Source organism: Furipterus horrens, unplaced genomic scaffold (assembly GCF_987537825.1).
Source record: "Furipterus horrens unplaced genomic scaffold, mFurHor1.1.pri manual_scaffold_6, whole genome shotgun sequence".
In the NCBI taxonomy this organism is placed as follows: domain Eukaryota; kingdom Metazoa; phylum Chordata; class Mammalia; order Chiroptera; family Furipteridae; genus Furipterus; species Furipterus horrens.
Genome location: NW_028327176.1, coordinates 22,416,225 through 22,435,630, shown reverse-complemented (window position 1 = coordinate 22,435,630; position 19,406 = coordinate 22,416,225). Strand labels below are relative to the sequence as shown.

The 19,406-nt window shown below is 34.1% G+C and overlaps 1 protein-coding gene and 1 non-coding gene across 5 annotated transcripts in view; both read left to right on the top strand.

The window, feature by feature from the left end:
• Positions 1-19,406, top strand: part of STRN (striatin) — an 84,630-nt gene that overhangs the window by 39,910 nt on the left and 25,314 nt on the right. For all 4 annotated transcript variants that reach the window (XM_090281152.1, XM_090281149.1, XM_090281148.1 and 1 more), the window contains exons 4-8: positions 4,141-4,219; positions 6,757-6,924; positions 9,006-9,141; positions 14,292-14,427; positions 18,408-18,518. In XM_090281152.1, coding sequence (XP_090137278.1) covers positions 4,141-4,219; positions 6,757-6,924; positions 9,006-9,141; positions 14,292-14,427; positions 18,408-18,518 — 630 coding nt within the window. The remainder of the gene's footprint in view (positions 1-4,140; positions 4,220-6,756; positions 6,925-9,005; positions 9,142-14,291; positions 14,428-18,407; positions 18,519-19,406) is intronic.
• Positions 786-856, top strand: LOC150005830 (small nucleolar RNA SNORD26). Its single transcript, XR_016512108.1, has one exon. It is a non-coding gene; the product is annotated as a small nucleolar RNA SNORD26 (small nucleolar RNA).

The window sequence follows — 19,406 nt, the reverse complement described above, 5'->3', positions numbered from 1 at the left end:
ATTGAGAAAAGCTAAGGGTCTGGTTGAGGTGTGTGACCATGAATCTGTATAGAAGTACTGGTCCGTGCACTTATTAAATAGTTAATAGTTGAATTCATTGAATTCATGGAGAGACAAGGGGACAAGAAAATTGAGTACATTGGCAAAAGAATGGTTGAGGTGATAGACTGAACTAAAACTCCAGAGGGAAGGAAGTGGAGATAAAAGGAGCCTAAATGGCTGTAGCTGGCCTCTTGTCTAAAGTTCCAGCTAAGTCAAAGAATTAATGAACTGGGAGTATTGAACCTGAAGGATATGCTCAGAGTGAGTTTGCATTGTGACAGTTCTTCATAATGACAAGATCTAAGGTATTATAGCTAGAGAGCTGTAAGCTGAAGGGGATCACATAAATATTAATTTCACTCAAGGTGATATAAAAATTTGATTATAGAGGAAGCATGTGAGCCTGGTTTGGAGCATTATCAAGGGATTTGTAGATGACAGTGGTAAAGACGGGACTAGGAGAGAGTAGAAAGTGGTATATCCAAATAGGGTAAACCTGAAAGAAGCAGGGGTTTTCCCATTCTTTGTTCTTTTATTCATTTACTCTATATTTTTTAACACTGACAATCAGACATTTTCTGAAAGGTTTTTCACAAAAAAATTAGTTTCTCTTCTGACATATTTTTGTTTTGTTCTACTTCTAAACCTTCACATTTCTACTTTAAGTGAATATTACCCCAGGTTATGTTAAAATTTATGTATCTTACATATTTCAGTTTCTCCTATTTAATATTAGAAGTCAGCTACAGGGATGATAAAAATTGAACTCTCTGTTTCTGATGCATTAGTGGAGAACTATTAAGTTCTGAGTAGCAAAAACAAAACAAAACAAAACAAAAAAAAAAGAAGTCAGATACTTATTAAAAAATATTTTTATCCAAAGTGACAAATTCAATCTTTTAATTGAAATGTGTTTAGACCATTTACATTTAATGTGACTGTCGATATGGTTAGGCTTAAAGTTACCATCTTGCTATTTATTCAATCTGTTCTTTGCTTCCTTTTCCTTTTTCAAATTTCTTTTGAATTAATCCAGTAATTTTTATGATTTTGTTTTATCACTTTTGGCCTATTAGCTATAACTCTTTATTATTTAATTGGTTGATTTAGGTTTTATAAACTTAACTACAGTCTATATTTAAGTGATAATATATCACTTCATGTGTTCCATGAGATGCTTATAACAGTGTACTTACATCTGTCCTCTCTTTGTGCAATTATTTTCACATATTTTACTTCTATTTATGTTATTAACCACATACAGCATATTTTTGTTTTACAGTCAATTCTCTTTTAAAGAGATTCGAATGCTATAAAAAGTATATTTTTCCAGTACTTGTGTTCCTTTGTATGAATCCGTCTTTTCTGGTATCATTTCCTTCTGTCTTATTAAGGACTTTATTTAGCATGTCTTGTAACATGGGCTGCTGATAATGAATCCTTTCAGCTTTTGTGTCTTGAAAAAGTCTTTATTTTACGCACTTGCATTGTTTCTGATGAGAGATATCTTCTGTCATCCTTAGCATTGTTCTGGTGTATAGAAAATGACCTTTTTCTCTGGCTACATTTAAGATTTTTCTCTGTGTTTAATAGGTTTTAATCAGTTTTCTTATGATGTGATTTGATGCCCTCACCCCTCAACCTGTATTTCTTGTGCTTGCGGTTTGTTGAGTTTATTGGATCTGTGGGTTTGTAGTTTTCATGAAATTTGGCACTTTTCAGCCATTGTTTCTTCAGATAATTGCTTTTGCCCCTCTCGCTATGGTATGATCTGGAAACTCTATCAAGGCAGTAAAGTGGAACCACTATAGGGCTCACCTGTTTGTTTCCTTTCTCTCAGGCGTCATCTCTCAGGGGTCACTGTCCTTTGTTGTGTGAATGCAGTGCCTTAATTTAACCATTGTTTCATCTATTTTGTTTCATACTTGTTTCAAGCAGGAGAGTAAATTGGGTCCTTGTTACTCCAACTTTACTAGAAGTGCCAGTCAAATGCTTTTAATATTACCAAGAAATATAACTGTTATCCACTTTAAAATCTTCACTTTTGTATAATGTGATTTTTTGAACTGATAAGGTAAAAATGATTCTGGTAGTTGATGATTACTAACCATTGAGAGTTCTGTCAGAGTAGCCTAGGTAAGGAAGTGTGGAGAAAATCAAGTTCACATATGCAAGAGTTTCTTTTGTTGTTGTTTTTCTTTAAACCTTAGACTTTTTTGTTGTTGGTAAATGTCAAATGTTACCCAGGGAATAATATTTTATCTCAATGTAAGAATATACTTTTTAAAAAGTTTGAAAATGCATTCTTATTTGATTTGGTTTATTTTTTATTGAGGTATAATTTACATACAGTAATATTCACTTTTTTAGTATTTTCTCAAATGCATACAGTCTTGTTACTACTATTATCAACCCTTTCCTTTCCACTCTAATCTCCTGGCAACCACTAATATTTTCTGTTTCTATAGTTTTGCCTTTTTCAGAAAGTCATATGGATTCCAGAATCATACAAAATGTAGCCTTCTGATTCTAGCTTCTCTCACTTGGCAGAATGCATTTGAGATTCATACAGTGTGTATATCAGTAGTCTGTTCCCTGTTCCTATTGAGTAATATTCCATCGATTGGATACACCACACTGGTAATATCACTAGCTGCCAAACTAGGTGAAAACAGTTGTGCATATACCTGAGGATGGTATAGAAAGGATTTAGGCCTGGTCTGATGGGGAATTAGATGACCTCACAAGTTCTTTCATATCTGAAATTTTTAGTTTTTTGAAACGTCAATGTAAATGTTCTTACTTGGCAAGTACAGGTTACTCACTTGACTTAAGAAGGGGACATATTGGGACATACGATGTTATAATATACACAGTTCCTGAATTTGCCAGTCAGTGGAAGCAAGTCGTATCTTTTGTCATTAGTATAGAGGCATTTGTTTTTGTCTTTTTTAAAAAAAGGAATGTATACCCTCTGATGTTATTTCAAAGTAATTCTCTTTTTTGAGTAAACTTAATTCCCCTGACCTCCCTCTCCACCCTTTTATCTACTCTACTGCTGTCTCTTTGGTGTATCACAGAGTTTTGCCTAGTTATGTTAGGAGTAAAATGAAAGTGCAAGATCTGATTTTTTAAATTTTCAATTTCTCTAATTTCTTATAATCGTAATAATAGCATGTGGAGGAAAATATGTGAGCTCTGGAGTCAGACTTCACTTCACCACTTATGACTCTATTACTAAGAAACCTTACAACTAATCTGTAAAACTTTTCTTGTATTTAAAATGAGGCTAGTAATAACACCTATCTTTTGCATTAAAAGAGATAATTTATATGTTTTTAATGGAGCATCTGGAACACATTAAATATGTAATATCAAATATCATAAAACAAATATTCCCAGTCTTTCTTATATTTTCACTTGAATAAAACCCTATAAAGATCACAGCTTGTTATAGCTGGAACTTTTTTGTATTTTTAAAGTAGAGCCATAATGTGTTTTGGAAATTCTTTAGCCCAAACTTATAGAGAAGGCTAGACTTTTTATTTTACCACCTTCTTGAAAGGATTCAGCTTCTACCAAATAATGAATTTAAAGCTTTACAAGGCCTACGAGATTTTCATTCAAAGAATGTCTAAAAAGAATACTTGAGGTTTTTATTTAAGAACTAGTGATGGAAATAGATTTGGACTGGGATTATTTCCTATCTATTCTTTAATCAAACTAGCTTTTTAAAAACCAGTCGTTCCTGGGTATTTTGTTCTAATTCTGATGCTTATAATACTTTTATTGGACTCTTAGTATATGTGGGTAGGTCTTTGTCCTGGAGGAAAATTCTCAGGCTGCCTAAAGATTTGGAAAATATCTTTATTTTAGTTCTGCAACTCTGAGGGGAGGGGAATCCAGTAGCAATAATCAATTTAGAGTTTAGTTACAGAAATTCAACTTAAAAACAGAATTTACATCGTCCTAAAACATACTTTACAGTTCAGTTTTACATATTCTTAATTTTATAATTTTTTTCAATATTTCTTATGAATCAGGATGCCCTCTAATGTATATAACATGTCAGTTTTACTATGATTTGATGTTTTCTAGATGAAGGTAATGAAACAGAGGTCCAGCCACAACAAAATAGCCAGTTAATGTGGAAACAAGGTCGACAACTACTCAGACAGTAAGTAAACCATGCTCAAACTGAAAAGGAGAAGCATATATTTTCATGAGATTATTTTTGTTTTGTATTTTCAACTCAGTAGAGGAATTTTTCTCATTATTATACTGCTGTTGTGAAAAGCTTAATTGGATTTCTTTTCTTTTTTCATATTCAACATTTTTCCCCTGTAGTGTAATTTATTTTTTATTAAATATTAATAAGAATTATCATGAATATATTCTTTTCATAATTTTAGTTTCATCAAAAAATACAATTTTGTTCTGGCCGGTGTGACTCAGTTGGGTACTTGTGATCCCACAGACTGAAGGGTTGCGGGGTTAATTCCTGGTCAGAGCACATGCCTAGGTTGCGAGTTTGGTCCCCATTTGGGGAGCGTACAAAAGACCACCAATCGACGTTTCTCTCTCACACTGATGTTCCTCTCTTTCTCCCTCTCTTCCCCTTCTCTAAACCTGCTCCCTTCCTCTCGCTCTAAAAGCAATTAAAAAAACTGTCCTCAGGTGAGCATTTTAAAGAAAGGGTACAATTTTAAGCTTATAGATTTTATTATACACTTAAATTTATAGTTAAAGAGTTCTGTACTCTTTTAAGTTACTCTTTTCTGTGCATCTTTTATGTATGGATATATGTTTTAATATGTTTAATCAGTATTTATATATAAATTTTGTGTGTTTTTAAACTTTATTTTTAATTGGCTGGAGAACTTTTTGATTTTCCCAAATCTGCAACTATTGCACTGACATATACTTTCTCCTATGAAATGGTTATTTGAGGCTATAAAGAGGGAACAAAGCTGAGTTGAGGTTATCTCACATGGTGGACTAGAACCACTCACCAGCTCAGTGCCTGGTCCTTGCATATCACATTTGAAACTGGTATTCAGGTCTGTGCTTCAGTAAAATACAATTTGCTGCCTGTTTTCAATTTTTGAGGTCACTTGTGAATAGTTTAAATCTGTGATTTCCAATGTGGATGCATGCCAGCCATTCCTTTTGATGACGGGAAAAGAATAGTGAGATGTCTCCTTATATCTGTTTTTCATCTGCTAGAAGAAAATATTTAATAAATGGGTTTTTTACTAATGCCCTTACTTTGGTCTTAAGTATGATTTGTGCATTTTTCTTTTATAAATGAATACATGTTTTAATCTGCTGGTTTGTATAAAATGAGGATGTTATATGACTAATCCTAGAAATGCATTCAAAAACTTTTTTAAAGACTCATAATCTTCCTCTTAAGGGAAAGGTGACATTTCATCAATGAATGAGGAAGTAACTGTTTAGTAAAGCCAGCTTATCTATGGAAAGTGCAGTTTTCAAAACAGTTATTTGTAATGTGATTTTGTTACCCAAGTGAAGTATGTGTCAAATATTATTTGTTAAAAACAGAAAAATGTAATACCTTTATATTAGTTTGGAATAACAACTGATTACATTTAGGAAGGTTAGAAATTTATTATCCAAATTTTAATCAAAGCCTTTCTATAAATATCGAGTAGGATTGAAAAATAAGTTTCTTTATTCGAAAGGTTGCACTTACTTAATTTGGTCATATGTCTTTATGAGATAACTATTAATACCAGATCTTGAAAGAAATTGACATTAGAATGGTTATCTTGTCCACCATTGTTTTCTCTTTTCATCCCATAGACTGATGCTTACTTATGAGTTAATGCCTAACATTTGTCTGTCATGTTTATTAATAATGCTATTAGTGACATTTACCTTCTTATGTTCATTGCACTACCACCTTTGCAGGGTGGGGGGCGTCATCTTTTTTGTTACTACATATAGGGTGCCTTCTATATGCCAGGCACTGTATTAAGAGGAAAGAAAGCTGAGGTTCAGGAGAATTGAAGTAACACAGGAAAAAAAGTGGCAGAAATGAGCTTTAAATGCAGTTCTAACTCTAAATACAAAGCCTGTTCTCTTTTTCTGTGCTGCTGCCTCTCTGCAACATCCCCCTTCCCCATACACCCAGGTATTCCACATCCCACATTTGAGTTGTGGTCTACTCTTTTTATTTTACAGTTGTCCCAGGATAGAAGTTTCCCTGTCGAAGTGACTCTTTGGAATATGCTATCTTCTTGTATGTCACGGAGGAAACTATATATGCTAGAAACATTCTCTTTAGTTCTCCATACAGTTGATCCAGTGACACTTTAAATCAGAAATGTAAAGAGGCTATTGGTTATGATAACTACTGTTACAAAATAGTAACTCAGTAGTATCTGAGAGTTAAGTTTACTCTAGACCTACCTAGAAGAAAGAATGTGTTATTAAGGAATGTCTTCTTATGATAAATATAATGAATGGTCTATTGTATAGTTCTTTGATTTTTCTCAGTGACTGCAGAGACTGGTACTGCAAGAGACAGCTCCATCTGCAGCTGGAAGATTATTTATTAGCAAGTCATACTAGCATAGTAGTATGCAGTTAAGTGCAGGCAGTGAATTAAAAAAAATACTTTTGTTTACATATTGAGTTAAGAATGCTGATCTAATATGGCTAAATTGTAAGGATTCTCTTCCTACACAGGTATCTACAGGAGGTGGGTTACACAGATACCATTCTAGATGTGAAATCTAAACGAGTGCGAGCTTTGTTGGGGTTTTCAAGTGATGTCACTGACAGGGAAGATGACAAAAATCAGGACTCAGTTATAAATGGCACAGAGGGTGAAATTAAAGACACAGCAATGATTGGGTAAGTATTTTGTCTGGAAAGTGTTTTAACTATAATTTTAATTTTTATTAAATATATTTGGTTTATGGGTGATACTTATACTTGCACTTTTAGATACTGCTACAGAAATAATTATAATAAAGTTTAATAATTTAAAATTCATTTGGTAGAAGATAACACAGTGATTAGTGTTATTTATGAATTTTTGAAGATTTTTGATTTAAGATATTAGCTTGAAATTTGTGGATTCAATACAGATTTTAATATTTTGAAGCCTAGTCACTTACTATAAAAACTTCATAAAAGATCTTATTTTGGAAATTCAGTTCAGATCTTTAAGAATGAAATTTTATTTCTGTAACCTATAAATCATATAAATATTGCAGATTCCTTAGAAGTAAACCTTATCTTAGCCACTATTGTTTATCTAATAATGCTGTAACTCATATTTCCTTTGAAAAATATCTATTTTAAGTATATATTTCTAATTGATACAATAACTGTGAAAAATTCAGTAGCTGTTTGAAAAATTTTGTTTTGCTTTTTGGATCGTGTATCATACAATGATATGTAATTCTGCTTAAAATGATCATGAAAAGTTAACGAGGAGATTCTTCTTTATTGAAAAAAAGTTGGCAGCATTCTTAAATAAAAAGCCAAAGGCTCTGTGAAAGTCTAAATATGATGTTACTTTATTTTAATATTTATTCAGGCTGGAAGGATGGTTTTATTAAACTTTAAATGTGTTTTGTTGCAGCGATTTTCAACATGCAATACCTGATATTTAGTCAGGGGCACTGACTTATTTTTTCTTGGATTGTCGAATAAAAAAACGACAACAGCCAACACAACAATAGCTGTCCAGCGTAAATGGGTTAAAATTACACCTAATGTTTTTGTCAGATAGGTCAAAAATATATTATTTGGTGTGTCTCAGAATTTTAATAATTAGTTTGTGTGTGCCATGAGATGAAAAAGGTTGAAAATTGCTCTTTCTGTTATCTGGAACATAAACTAAAATTATAAGATTTGGGTAAGGTTCAAAAATATGACTTTTGTAAACAGATGTCATTGGACCCTTCTTAAATGTAGTCATTAGTAATTAAAATTACATTAAATTGTTTTTGTAAATGTGAGATACAGATTGTTTTTCTGTGTAGACATAGACAATGTGGGCATTATTCTTGGTTATAGTTTTACCTAAAGGGTTAACTTAAATCATTATAAAGGCCTTCAGAAAAGACCACTCCAATTATCTGGTGTTTTGGCCTTGACCTGTCTGTTGAAGCTGACAAGGGTATTATTCTGAATGTCTGATTTATGTAGGAATGAAGAACATGGTGAAAAAAACCTAAAACATAGCTTCCAGCAGATTTGAAATTGATTATCTGTTTTGAAAATTTTGTCCATAGCTGTGGATAAATTTTGTCATGGAAATGCGTTCTACTCTAAAACAATTTTTAATGAACTAGAGAGAAATTATTTTTTCTGGACATTAAGAAATTATTAAATTTATTTTTAGAGAACTAAATTAAAACCTTACATATTTGAAATCATTTCCAAAAGTTTAATGCGTACCAATAGGATAAAGTTTTGTTGTTGATTAGACTAATTTATTGTATTTAGTAATTTTATGTGCATATTTGCTTTTTCAGCTTTTTAGCTGTTCAGAAATATAAGATTGCATCAGAGAAAAATGACATTTTCTAGTTATTTTCTTAGTAATGGAAACTTATGTATGATAGGAAGAGATGCCTAGAGGAAAAGAATAAAGTAGTGGCAGAGATAAAACATTCTTTTTTAAAAGAAATAGATGAAGGTTAACTGAGGATCAAAATATGTCTGAATCAAGAGGGAGTGTTTTTTACATCAGATTACCATTAATTTAAGTAGATAGGATCACAGAGTACTTTAAGAAGTAATCATTTCCTATATTGCTTTTCCAATTAAAATCCATTGAAATGGATAAGAATCAGTGTCGTTCATAGTGTGATTTGAGGGGTCATAGTTACAATATAAACAGAAGTTAGTGCATATCATGGATTAATTCTTAGGCTGAGTTTAAAAAATTAACTGAGCGAGGTGTACATGTTTTAAACCAGGAAATCCGAGTTGACGGATTCTGCCTCTGTGCTGGATAATTTCAAATTCCCTGACAGTGCAGCTGTAGATTTCAGTGATGAAGATGAAGATGATGACATTGATGGGCGAGAGAAAAGCATCATTGATACTTCAACAGTGAGTTGGATAACTGAGATATAAGTATTATTAGGGACTATTATGCATACTTTAAAAATAATCCATGCCTTTCAACCTAAATCCTAACTTTTTTTCTGCATGAATTTGTGGAAATTTCAAAGTTTATAATATTGATTTCAAAATCAACAATACTTTTAGTATAGCAGCTTTCTGTTTAGTGCCTCATTCTTTTGACTTTCTGTTAATTCATTAAACTTTCAACATTACTGTAGAGCTGGTGAATATGGTAAGCATTACGTGTAATAGCAATGCAGCGTTACTGGTTGCTATAAGACAATGGAACTGACAGACCCATTGTGGAGCCTGACAGTGCCTGGCATTGACTCTAATTGATGCAGTTTTGCTCTTGTCAGGGTTTCTTTAGTAGATAAGTTCTACGACCTTCAGAACTCTTCCATGAGATTTCTCCAAGCTCGTTTAGGGTTTTCGTGGAGTTTTGTTCACATCTTTATAAGTTTATTTACTCTCCTTTGGTAGTTTCCTACATTAAGAGATGTCTATAAATTGCTTCTTTTCCTTTCCCTTCTCTATTCTATCCCTTTCTAGCCTCTCCTTCCCCCCTTCCCTTTTCTTTCTCCCCACTTTTCCCCTCTTTAACTCTCTTCTCTCTCTTCTTTCTTCCTCCTTTTTCTTTCCCTTTTTTAAAGTAAGAGATGAGGGTGTACTTTGCTTTATCTAGGAAAATGTTCACATTTCCTCTCCTGCTTTTATTTAAGAAGAGGAAGGAGGAATATAAAGTAATATAAAGAAGACTAGATCGGAAGTCAAAAGCCTTGGATTTAAGTTCCATTTCTGTTACTAATTATCTATGTTAATCCTTCAGGCTTAGCTTTTTAGTTTGTAAAATGAAAATTATAGTAACATACCCATCCTATTCCCAGAGGTTTTTGTGAAGAATAAATGAGACACTATATATGAAAATGATACTGTTACTGAACCAAAGTGGGGTTTAGCTGCCTGCCACCACTGAAAGGCAAAATCTAGAGGCAGAGGCTTGTGAGAAAGGAAAAGGATTTTTCCTTGAATAGTGTAGAAACTGGGACCATAGGGAACTGTCTGTCTCAAAGCTCATCTCCCTCTCCAAACCCATGCAAAATCCAGCTGTCCTCAGCAAGACCAAAACAAGAGAGAGAGAGAGAGAGAGAGAGAGAGAGAGAGAGAGAGAGAGAGAGAGAGAGAGAGAGAGAGAAAAAAGAGAGAGATTGGTTCTTCTAGACGTCACGAGCCTCATGGAGCGCACAGGCCAGTAGGGCAGCTGAGTGCAGGTCCTGAGCAGCGAGCCACAAGCAGGAGAGAACTTTCTTTGTTCCCCTGGATTTATATTAGTTTCACATGTGTGGTGGGTCAGGCACTCTCTCCAAGTGACCAATTACCTTCCTAAATTTTCCCTCACTTTGGGTGGGTCTACTAAATTTTCCCTCACTTTGGGTGGGTCTACTTCCCAATCAGTCCCTTCTTTTCCTCTGGCTATAGTGGCAGGCATTTTGGGTCCAGCACCTCGCCCTGCCCTGCCACTGTTTTAGCTTCTGTTGTGCATGTGTCTGCCTTCTGGTACTCATACCCCAAATCTGATACCGGAAGAGGGTAGGAGGGCTTTTTTCCTCCTCTTCTTCAATTATCTTGCTAGCCTTGTGCATGCTCAGTGTAAGAACTTCCTCCTGCCACCATCTTGCCTAGGGATGAGGGAGTGTGCACTCGGTTACCTAGGCAGTGTTGCCCTGCCCTTGACAGAGCTGCTAAACTCAATGTTCTTGCCATGGCCCTGGGTGGTTTGTGAAGGTATTGTCTGACTGCACTCAACAACCTCAGCACTCCAGGGAGCGTGGCTCAGTGCAGAAGTGGCTCCCAGGTTCCATCCTATGGCCCAGCTTCATGTTCCCCCAGCAGCTGCTCCTATTTCCTGCTTTCAGCCTGCTCCCAGAGTTCTGGACAGCCTGTATATCAGTAGCAATATGTTTAACTATACAGTGTTTCCTGAGTGTAACTTCTCTAGTTCTTTATGCCCTCTACTTCCATCAGAGACTCTAATAATATTACTTCCGGGTTACTGTTCCCTTGGGCCACTCTTCAGTTGTATTCTGTTGACACAGCCCTGCCCTGGACATTATTTGAACTTCAAGAACTTACCCCTTTTTTATTATCCAAACGAGTAGTAGTAATGTGCTTTAATTTACTGTAGTTAAAAAGAATGCCTAAACTTGCATGGTACTTTTTTTTTTTGTCTTAATAATTTAGAAATTTTGTGCTCCCTTGTGATTTCTGTGAGATGATTGTATTGAGATATTATTATCCTGTCAAAATAATGTATTCATAGTTCAATGGTAAATAACAACTATTTATGATGCTTTAAGTTTCTTTGTTATTTTGTCAGTTTAGGTATTTTAAAAATCTGTATGCTGATTATTTTAATCATTCAGTATGTTCTCACTAAAAATTTCTAACTATAAAGTGGTTTCTTTCTAAGTGATGAAATTTACAAATATCCTATCTTCCAGTTAGTACAGGTCATAGCAATTCTCTGCCCAAGTAATGAAGACACAGCTAATGTAAAAATACTTAGCCCCATTGGAACATTGGATTCAAAAATCCTTGTAGTTCTTCAGGAAAAAAAATATTTCTAAACAAATAATTAGTTTCTTCATAATAATTTTGCTAACTTTTATGATGTATTACATTAATTTTCACAGCTGCAGTCTAATAGCTACATGCCAAACGGACTTAAAAACATCTAACTCTAGCAATGAATAAGCCTGACTTAGAAGATTTGTTGCAGTACTATATATAAAGAGTGAATGGCTGAAAATTATCCTATTAAACTGTTCAGTAGCACAAAGGTTTTTGAAAATATTTTATTTCTTTAATCATAATAGTTTTAGATTCAACTAAGAAAATACAGACACTTAAGGCTCTTAGTAGCTGTTGGTTGTCTTCAAAAGCTACATATGTTCCTTCTTGCTCTTTGCCCTCTGTTGGAGTTTTGATTGTTCTTTGAATTATATTCTGGATCATTTTTCTCCTCTCCATGTCTATCTCTTTCCTCAAGATCACCCTCTTCCTCTGATTTTTCTTTATCATCATTGTCAATATTCTCATCATCATATCATTTATTAAGTGTACTAATTATCTTGAAATTATATATGCATATAAAATGTGATCAGTTTCTAACTACACGAAGGATAACTTAAGTAGTAACATTGCCTCCACATTCAGACACTTCGGGAGGAAAAGCTAATGGGATTGAGAATCTTGAACTGTTGTTTTAGTCTCAGTGTAAAGAATCTTATCCACATTTGTGTTATACCTCTTTTAATGATTTCTAAAATGATAGTCTATCCCTTTTACTAATCTTAGTACCATGTGCAACCCTTAACTTTTTTGTGTTTGTTGAAATTTCTTAAATTGATTCATAAGCTCATTGAAGGTAGGAGTGGAATGGAACCTTGGATATAAGGAAGAAAAGCAATATGTGCTTATTACAACAAACACCACCCATTCCCATTTACTACTCATGCTCCCCATTGGTAACCACAGTTCACTTTTTTCTATGTCTAGCCATTAAAAACATAGGAGTTTTTGTTTATTTATTTAAACGGGATACTTGATAGACAATGATTTTCAACTTGCCATTTATCTTCCTTCTTAGTTAGGCTATATAGAGGAGATGAGACCTAGAAACAGGTTTTTCCCCAAGAGTTAGTTTTGTGACTTAATGCCATATTTAGTAATAACTAATGTTGACCGTGCATTCAGACTGAATCTACGGTTCCAGATACTTCTGTATTTCCCCTGCCCTTTTTTTGTAGGCATTGAGAATATGGATTTTCTATCTATAGGATGTTGGTAATGACCCCTCCAAATTCTATCTGATGTTCCATCAGGGGCATGAAAAGGGAGGGATCAAGCCTGTAGGGCAAAGGAAGGTGGGTTAGGCGTTGCGTTTGTATCTGGAACTATAGAGATCAGCACCTTCTGTTGTGTAACTTTTCAGAGACACTTCTACCTTAGTCTGCCTGCCCAGGGAAAATCAGAACAGATTATTACCATGTGCTAATAATCTGGTTCGTGAATACTTATAAAAGAATACACCTTCAGCATGGGATTTCTGTTCACATTCTGTCAAACTGATCTTGCTATTTAAATTTGTTTAATAGATTTCCTAGATGGCATTAGGAAATGCTGTAAAAATAAAAATGTTTCTTGATTTTAGGGAAGTATTCTAAATACTTAAACCAGTTGTTCTAGCATCATTAAATAATCCCTTGATTTCTCTTATTCAGTTTTTGTGTATACCAGAACAGTTAAGGCAGATTAGGTATTATCCACTGTACCAGACTCCTCCCACTGATAGGGGCTTCTGAAGTGCTGCATTGAGAAGGATTTCTGAGGCTGTATCTGGTCTTACATGAAAAGTGCTGTGATTGACAGGTGGTATTAGTCACAAGCATGAGAACAGGGCCAGGAAGTCAGGTAATGTTATCTCTTAGAGTATTTCTAGAGTCTTCAGTCTGTCCTATTATTATGTTGAACCATTATAATTTTAAACCGCTCAAAATAGTCTAGTGATAAAGTTTGATCAGATTATGCTGTTTCTATTTTGCATGAAGTAAAGAAGCTGAGGGCTGAAGAAGTTGAGATACTGAGTCCATTTTATCAAAAGAAGCTGCAAACCAGTCAGCCTAATTTCTTTGGCCTCCTGGTGGTGGTGACCAAAAGAGATAATTCATAAAAAGTTTTGGCATATAGATATCAAAAATCATCTCTGCATTCATTAAGCCTAGGTTTTAATCTTCCCACTGGATTTGTGATTCCAGAGATATTCCTAAATATATAAAAATAAGATATAACAGCCCTTACTAGATTTTCTATTAAATCTAAGTCAAGTCTCACTCTGAAACATCAGTATTTTAGGAAAAACTTGAATATATAGAGAGTTACTGGAGAAAATGGAAGCAAGGTTGGTACAGTAGAAATAATAATGTGAACCCCCACACCCTGCCACCAACAGAATACCTTCTAAGTCTTGAGGCATGCATTACTTAGTTTATAGTTTTTGTGATCGTAAGTTTTATAAGGGAATGATGTAAATTAAGTCCATAATATATTTTAATTTGGCATGTTTCTTTCATTAGATTGTTAGGAAAAAAGCATTGCCTGATAGCAGTGAAGATCGAGACACAGAAGAAGCTCTAAAGGAGTTTGACTTCTTGGTTTCATCAGAGGAAGGCGACAGTGAATCTAGAAGTGCAGGCGATGGAACAGACTGGGGTAAGGAAGGATCATGGATGCAACCAGGGGTATTACATAAATAAAAGAAACTAGGATTTTACCGAGAGGGCAATGTCTTGAAGGACACTAAATCTCTTATAATGTTGAAATGTTGACCATCCTGTGAACTTTTCATTGCTGTCACCTTTTGTCTAGGGTGTATATGTTAGGTGTTTAAAGAAGGTTGTACAACTAATCAGACATTTAAAAAATATATATAAGTAATGCAGTATGAAAATAATTTGAATTTATATATAGAATGTTCTCTCTTTTCTGCCTAGACAGTAGAACTTGCAAATCTAGATTTTGTGGAAATTGAGTATAACAATGTATTAGAGTAGTGATTTTCAACCAGTGTGCCACAAATATTTGTAAAACATGGAATACCTGACTATTTAGTCAAGGGCACTGATCTCTTTTTCCTGAGATTGTCAAGTAAAAAAATAGCAACAGCCAACACAACAATAGCTGGTCAATGTGAATGAATCAAAACCATATCAATGTTTTTTTCTCAGATCAGTAAAAAATACAGTGTTTTTTGGTGTGCCACAGAATTTTAGTAATTCGTTTGTGTGTTCCATGAGATGAAAAAGATTAGAAATTGCTGCGTTAGAAGATTTTAGAGATGTCATCTCTGGCATCTTATGTACAAAAAGAAGTACAAGTTTAAAAAATTGTAGTTATTCATTGCAGTCAGGTTACATCAGTTGTACAACGCATCAAATTTTTTGTGTGTGCAAATTGTTGTAAACATATTTAATATTTTAAACATTTAACAGGAGTTAAACCATGTATTTTGGAATGAGAAAAATTTTATGTTGAGGTTAAAGGACTTTAGAACATCCTTAGCATACAGTTTATGCACTTTGACAGCAGATAAAGTTAGAGTAGTTAGAGAATGAATAACTATCCTAATTTTTTCTTGGGGCTTTCCCTTTGGGGATTCTGATAATGCTAATCCTACTTTTCCTTTTTTATGGCAAATATTTGAAGAATTATTTGGGATAATTACTTGAAGTCATAATAAGAAGAATATAATAGCTGTTTAGTGACTTATTTTCCCCGACAGAACAATGTTTGAAAACCAGGGGAAGTTAAAGTGAAATGAATCTTTCTTCTGTCTTATTCACTAATGAGCTTATGTATCAAGTTATTCAGATATCTCAGGCAACAATTCTACTAATATAGTTAGATCCACTGTGCTGCACAGTGGTCTTTCTTTGAGGAGCCATATATCTGCATAGATAACGCTTGGCTCTTATTGGGATTCATTTTTCTCCAAAGAGAGCTGCATTGTCCCTGTGTAACTTCCTTTGCTTTTTAAGGTGTGAGTCATGTCATGGCCCAGAATATTATATGATATGCATGTACATTTTAACATAACTCGCTATGAAGTTACTGGTGAAAACATGAGTGACTCTTCCCACATCTGAGCTGTCTCTTTAGTAGTGTACTGGCTACTTCTGTTTATGAACATGAGCGAATGGAATCTTTCAGTCAACTGGAGGTTTCTTTACCAGTGTTTTAAGGGTTTTATAATTCTAATTCAAAGTGTTTCACTTTTAAGCAATTAACAAAACTTAGATGGCAAATCCTGTGTAGTTGAATGGACATTTAAACCATTTTAAGTGCTTCTTTTATCCCTCCTCAGCACCCCTTAAAAGTTAATATGCTCAGATTAAGAATCTTGTTAATTTCTGCCAAGTAAATAGGTTTTATCACACATCTTCTATGACCTTCCAGTGCGGTTGTTAATATGAGTCTAGTTAAGATTATGATAAGGCTAATTTTTTTAAGGCTGACATTTAAAAAAAAAAAAATGAAGGCATTTTAGGATCCAGAAGCCACCTAATATAATTAATTATTAAGACCTGATTGATGAAAATTAACATTTTTGATTGTTAGATCTTTCTGGAAAAAGAGACTTCTTACTGACAGATTACAGTTAGATCTATAAAAGCGTTGAGTTTTTAAATTGTGTTTAGTAGGTTCCCAGGCCTAATAACCGGTTTGTATGTTCCTCACCCAAGGATATGATTATTGATTGTAGAGAAAGAGGAATGGGGAGAGAGAGTTGGAGGGGGAGGGAGGGAGGCCAGGGAGGGAAGGATGGGGAAAGAGAGAAAGAGAGAGAGAAAGCAGCATTGATCTGTTGCCTCCCATACACTCCCTGACTGGGGATTGTATTTGCAACCTAGCTATGTACCCTGACCAGAAATTGAACCCGCAGTCCTTTGGTGTACAGGACGATGGTCCAATCACCCGAGCCACCCAGCCAGGGCATAACCAGTTTTTTTAAACTGTGGATTGGAACTTGTTAAAAAACAGACATATTACTGTTTATTCCAGTCTTTCAACAAATATTGATCAAATGCCTCTTTTGTGCCAGTCTTCTTGGTGAGGATCCCAATCCTTGTTTTGTCCCTGCAGTCTACTAAGGGCATATAGGCAATAAGCAATAAACATGACATATGGTATAATATCTCAGAAGGTGATAAATGCTATGGAAAATAGAAAAAGAAGAACAGAATAAGGGGGATAAAGAGTGCTGGTGTTGATGTAGGGTGGAGGGGGACAGGTTACAATCTTAAGGTGGTCATGGTAAGTGCCATGAAAGGGTAACATTTGAGCAAAAACTTGAAGTTGATAAGGGAGTTAGGTATATGGTCCAGGAAGAAGAAAGCCAGAGCACATGTCCTAAGATAGCAGCCCTTGTATGATTGAGGAATTCAAGGAAACTAGAGTGGCTGAAGCAGTTTTCTAAGGGGAGTATAATAAGAAGTGACCAAATCATGCAGGGTTACTGAGACCACTGGTGAGATGGGGAACCAACAGGGATTTGAACACAAGGATGGCAGGATCTGACTTATTTTGAAACATTACTCTCGTTGCTGTATTGAAAACCCAGGGCAACCAGTGTTGATAATAGACTTGGTGGGGAGAGGGGACAACTATTGCAGTAATTCTGGCAAGAGCGAGAGTGATTAGAAAAGTAGTAGGTATGCTGAACAGTGGTCAGATGCTAGCTGTGTTTTGAAGGTAGGGAAAACAGTATTTACTGAAATAGTGGATGTTGGGTGAAAGAAAGTGAGGGTTTTGGTCTGAGCAAATGGAACTATGGAATTGCCACCAAATAAGATGGGAAATCCTGTGGATGGAACAGATGGATGGGGGAGATTGGAAATTTGGTTTTCTATGTTTAGTTTGAGATATTATTTAGACTTCCTAATGGAAATGTAGAATAAGCAGTTGGGTATGAGTCTTGAATTCAAGCAAGACTTCTGAACTAATGTATAACATTATAGAGTATATACATTATTTTATAGTAAGTATAAAATATATATCATTTATTCTTTAAATTTTATCCTGAAATAATGAAAATTAGTGATTAGAATTCCTTTTCTTCTTGAAGCTCTGTTTTCTGTTTAAAGAATTTATAAGCTAACAAATCACTTAAATTGTTTTAAATTTTGAATGCAGGTTGATTGCAAAGTTTTCAGGTGTTCCTTGAGTCCTGTAAAATAAAAATGATTGTTTGTTGATGAACACATACCAAAAAATAAATAAAATTTTTGAGATGAAAAGATCATTGAAGACTTTTGTATAACCTCTTTGTAATAATCTAATTACATAAATTAATTTTAAAAATTTGTGATTCAGTCCTAATCTGATTCAGGAAATGGGATAAAAACGAGGAGTTCCTGATTATAGAGTTTGGGGGCTTAATTTACTAAAAGTCATTCACATCTTTCAGGGTGTTCATTTTTTCTGTCTCTTTCAAGAGAAATTTATCTAGGAAATAGAATTGGTCACATTTTCTTAGATACTGTATTTTGTGTGACATATATTTAATGTCTTTAAAATTAATGTTATTGAGGGGAAAATGGTCATTATGTCATTTATTGACATAACAGTGAATTAAATTACAGTGTTTAGTATTTAATTGAAAAAGGCTGTTTCATTTGTTTCACTCTGTTTAGAAAAGGAAGACCAGTGTCTCATGCCTGAAGCTTGGAATGTGGACCAGGGAGTAATTACCAAACTCAAGGAACAATACAAAAAGGAGAGAAAGGGGAAAAAGGGGGTGAAGAGTAAGTGGAAAACATTGTATCTATAATTCGTACATCTTGCCTCTTTCATATCCCTCAATTTTTTTTCAATGTTTTCCTAAAACTACTTACTCTTTCTTTCTACTCCTGACCTCTTTCTTTTTCACCTGCTCTCAGGGGTTGAAATTAAATGGTTAACTATTTAATTATGAACTTAAAAAAACAAAATAGAACAAAACTGTGCATATGATTATGGAATCATAATATATTCCAATAATGAATCCAGAGCCTAATGAGAGTATGGGACTATGTATTCAAACATAGTGATAATTTGATTTTTAAAAAATATATATGTGCTTAATTATAATAATGATTTTTCAGTGTTGATAATTTTAAATCTAATTTAGTATGACACTCTGGCAATCTGCCAAAATTTTTGTTTATAAATTTTAGAATTGGGAGATAGAAAGAAAGTTAATTTCTACCCCTGAATATTCTATGTGTTTCATAATACACAGTTCATGTGCTTTCACCACTATATGCTATACAGGGCACAGATACACAATTTCTAAAAGTTTATTTTCTAATTTAAAACTTTTGGCCAGATTCATTTATAATATTACCAATGAACTATTTTTTTCCCAATAAAATGTGTGCCACATCAAAAACAAGCTAAAATTAAACTTCTAGCCCTGTGAATCATATATATAATTCATTAAAATTATTAATATAGCAATAGATCTAGTTAAGCATGTAAAATGGAAATACAAAAGCTTTCAAACATCCCTGAAAACCTTAAACACCTTTTTAGGAGAGCAAGGTTAAACTGTCTCCTTGTGCTTCCAGTCAGTCATTGACAATATGAATGTGGGTCTTTTTTAGGAATTTCATTCTTCGAGATATTAAAGTAGTGTTAAGTGAGATTAAAAT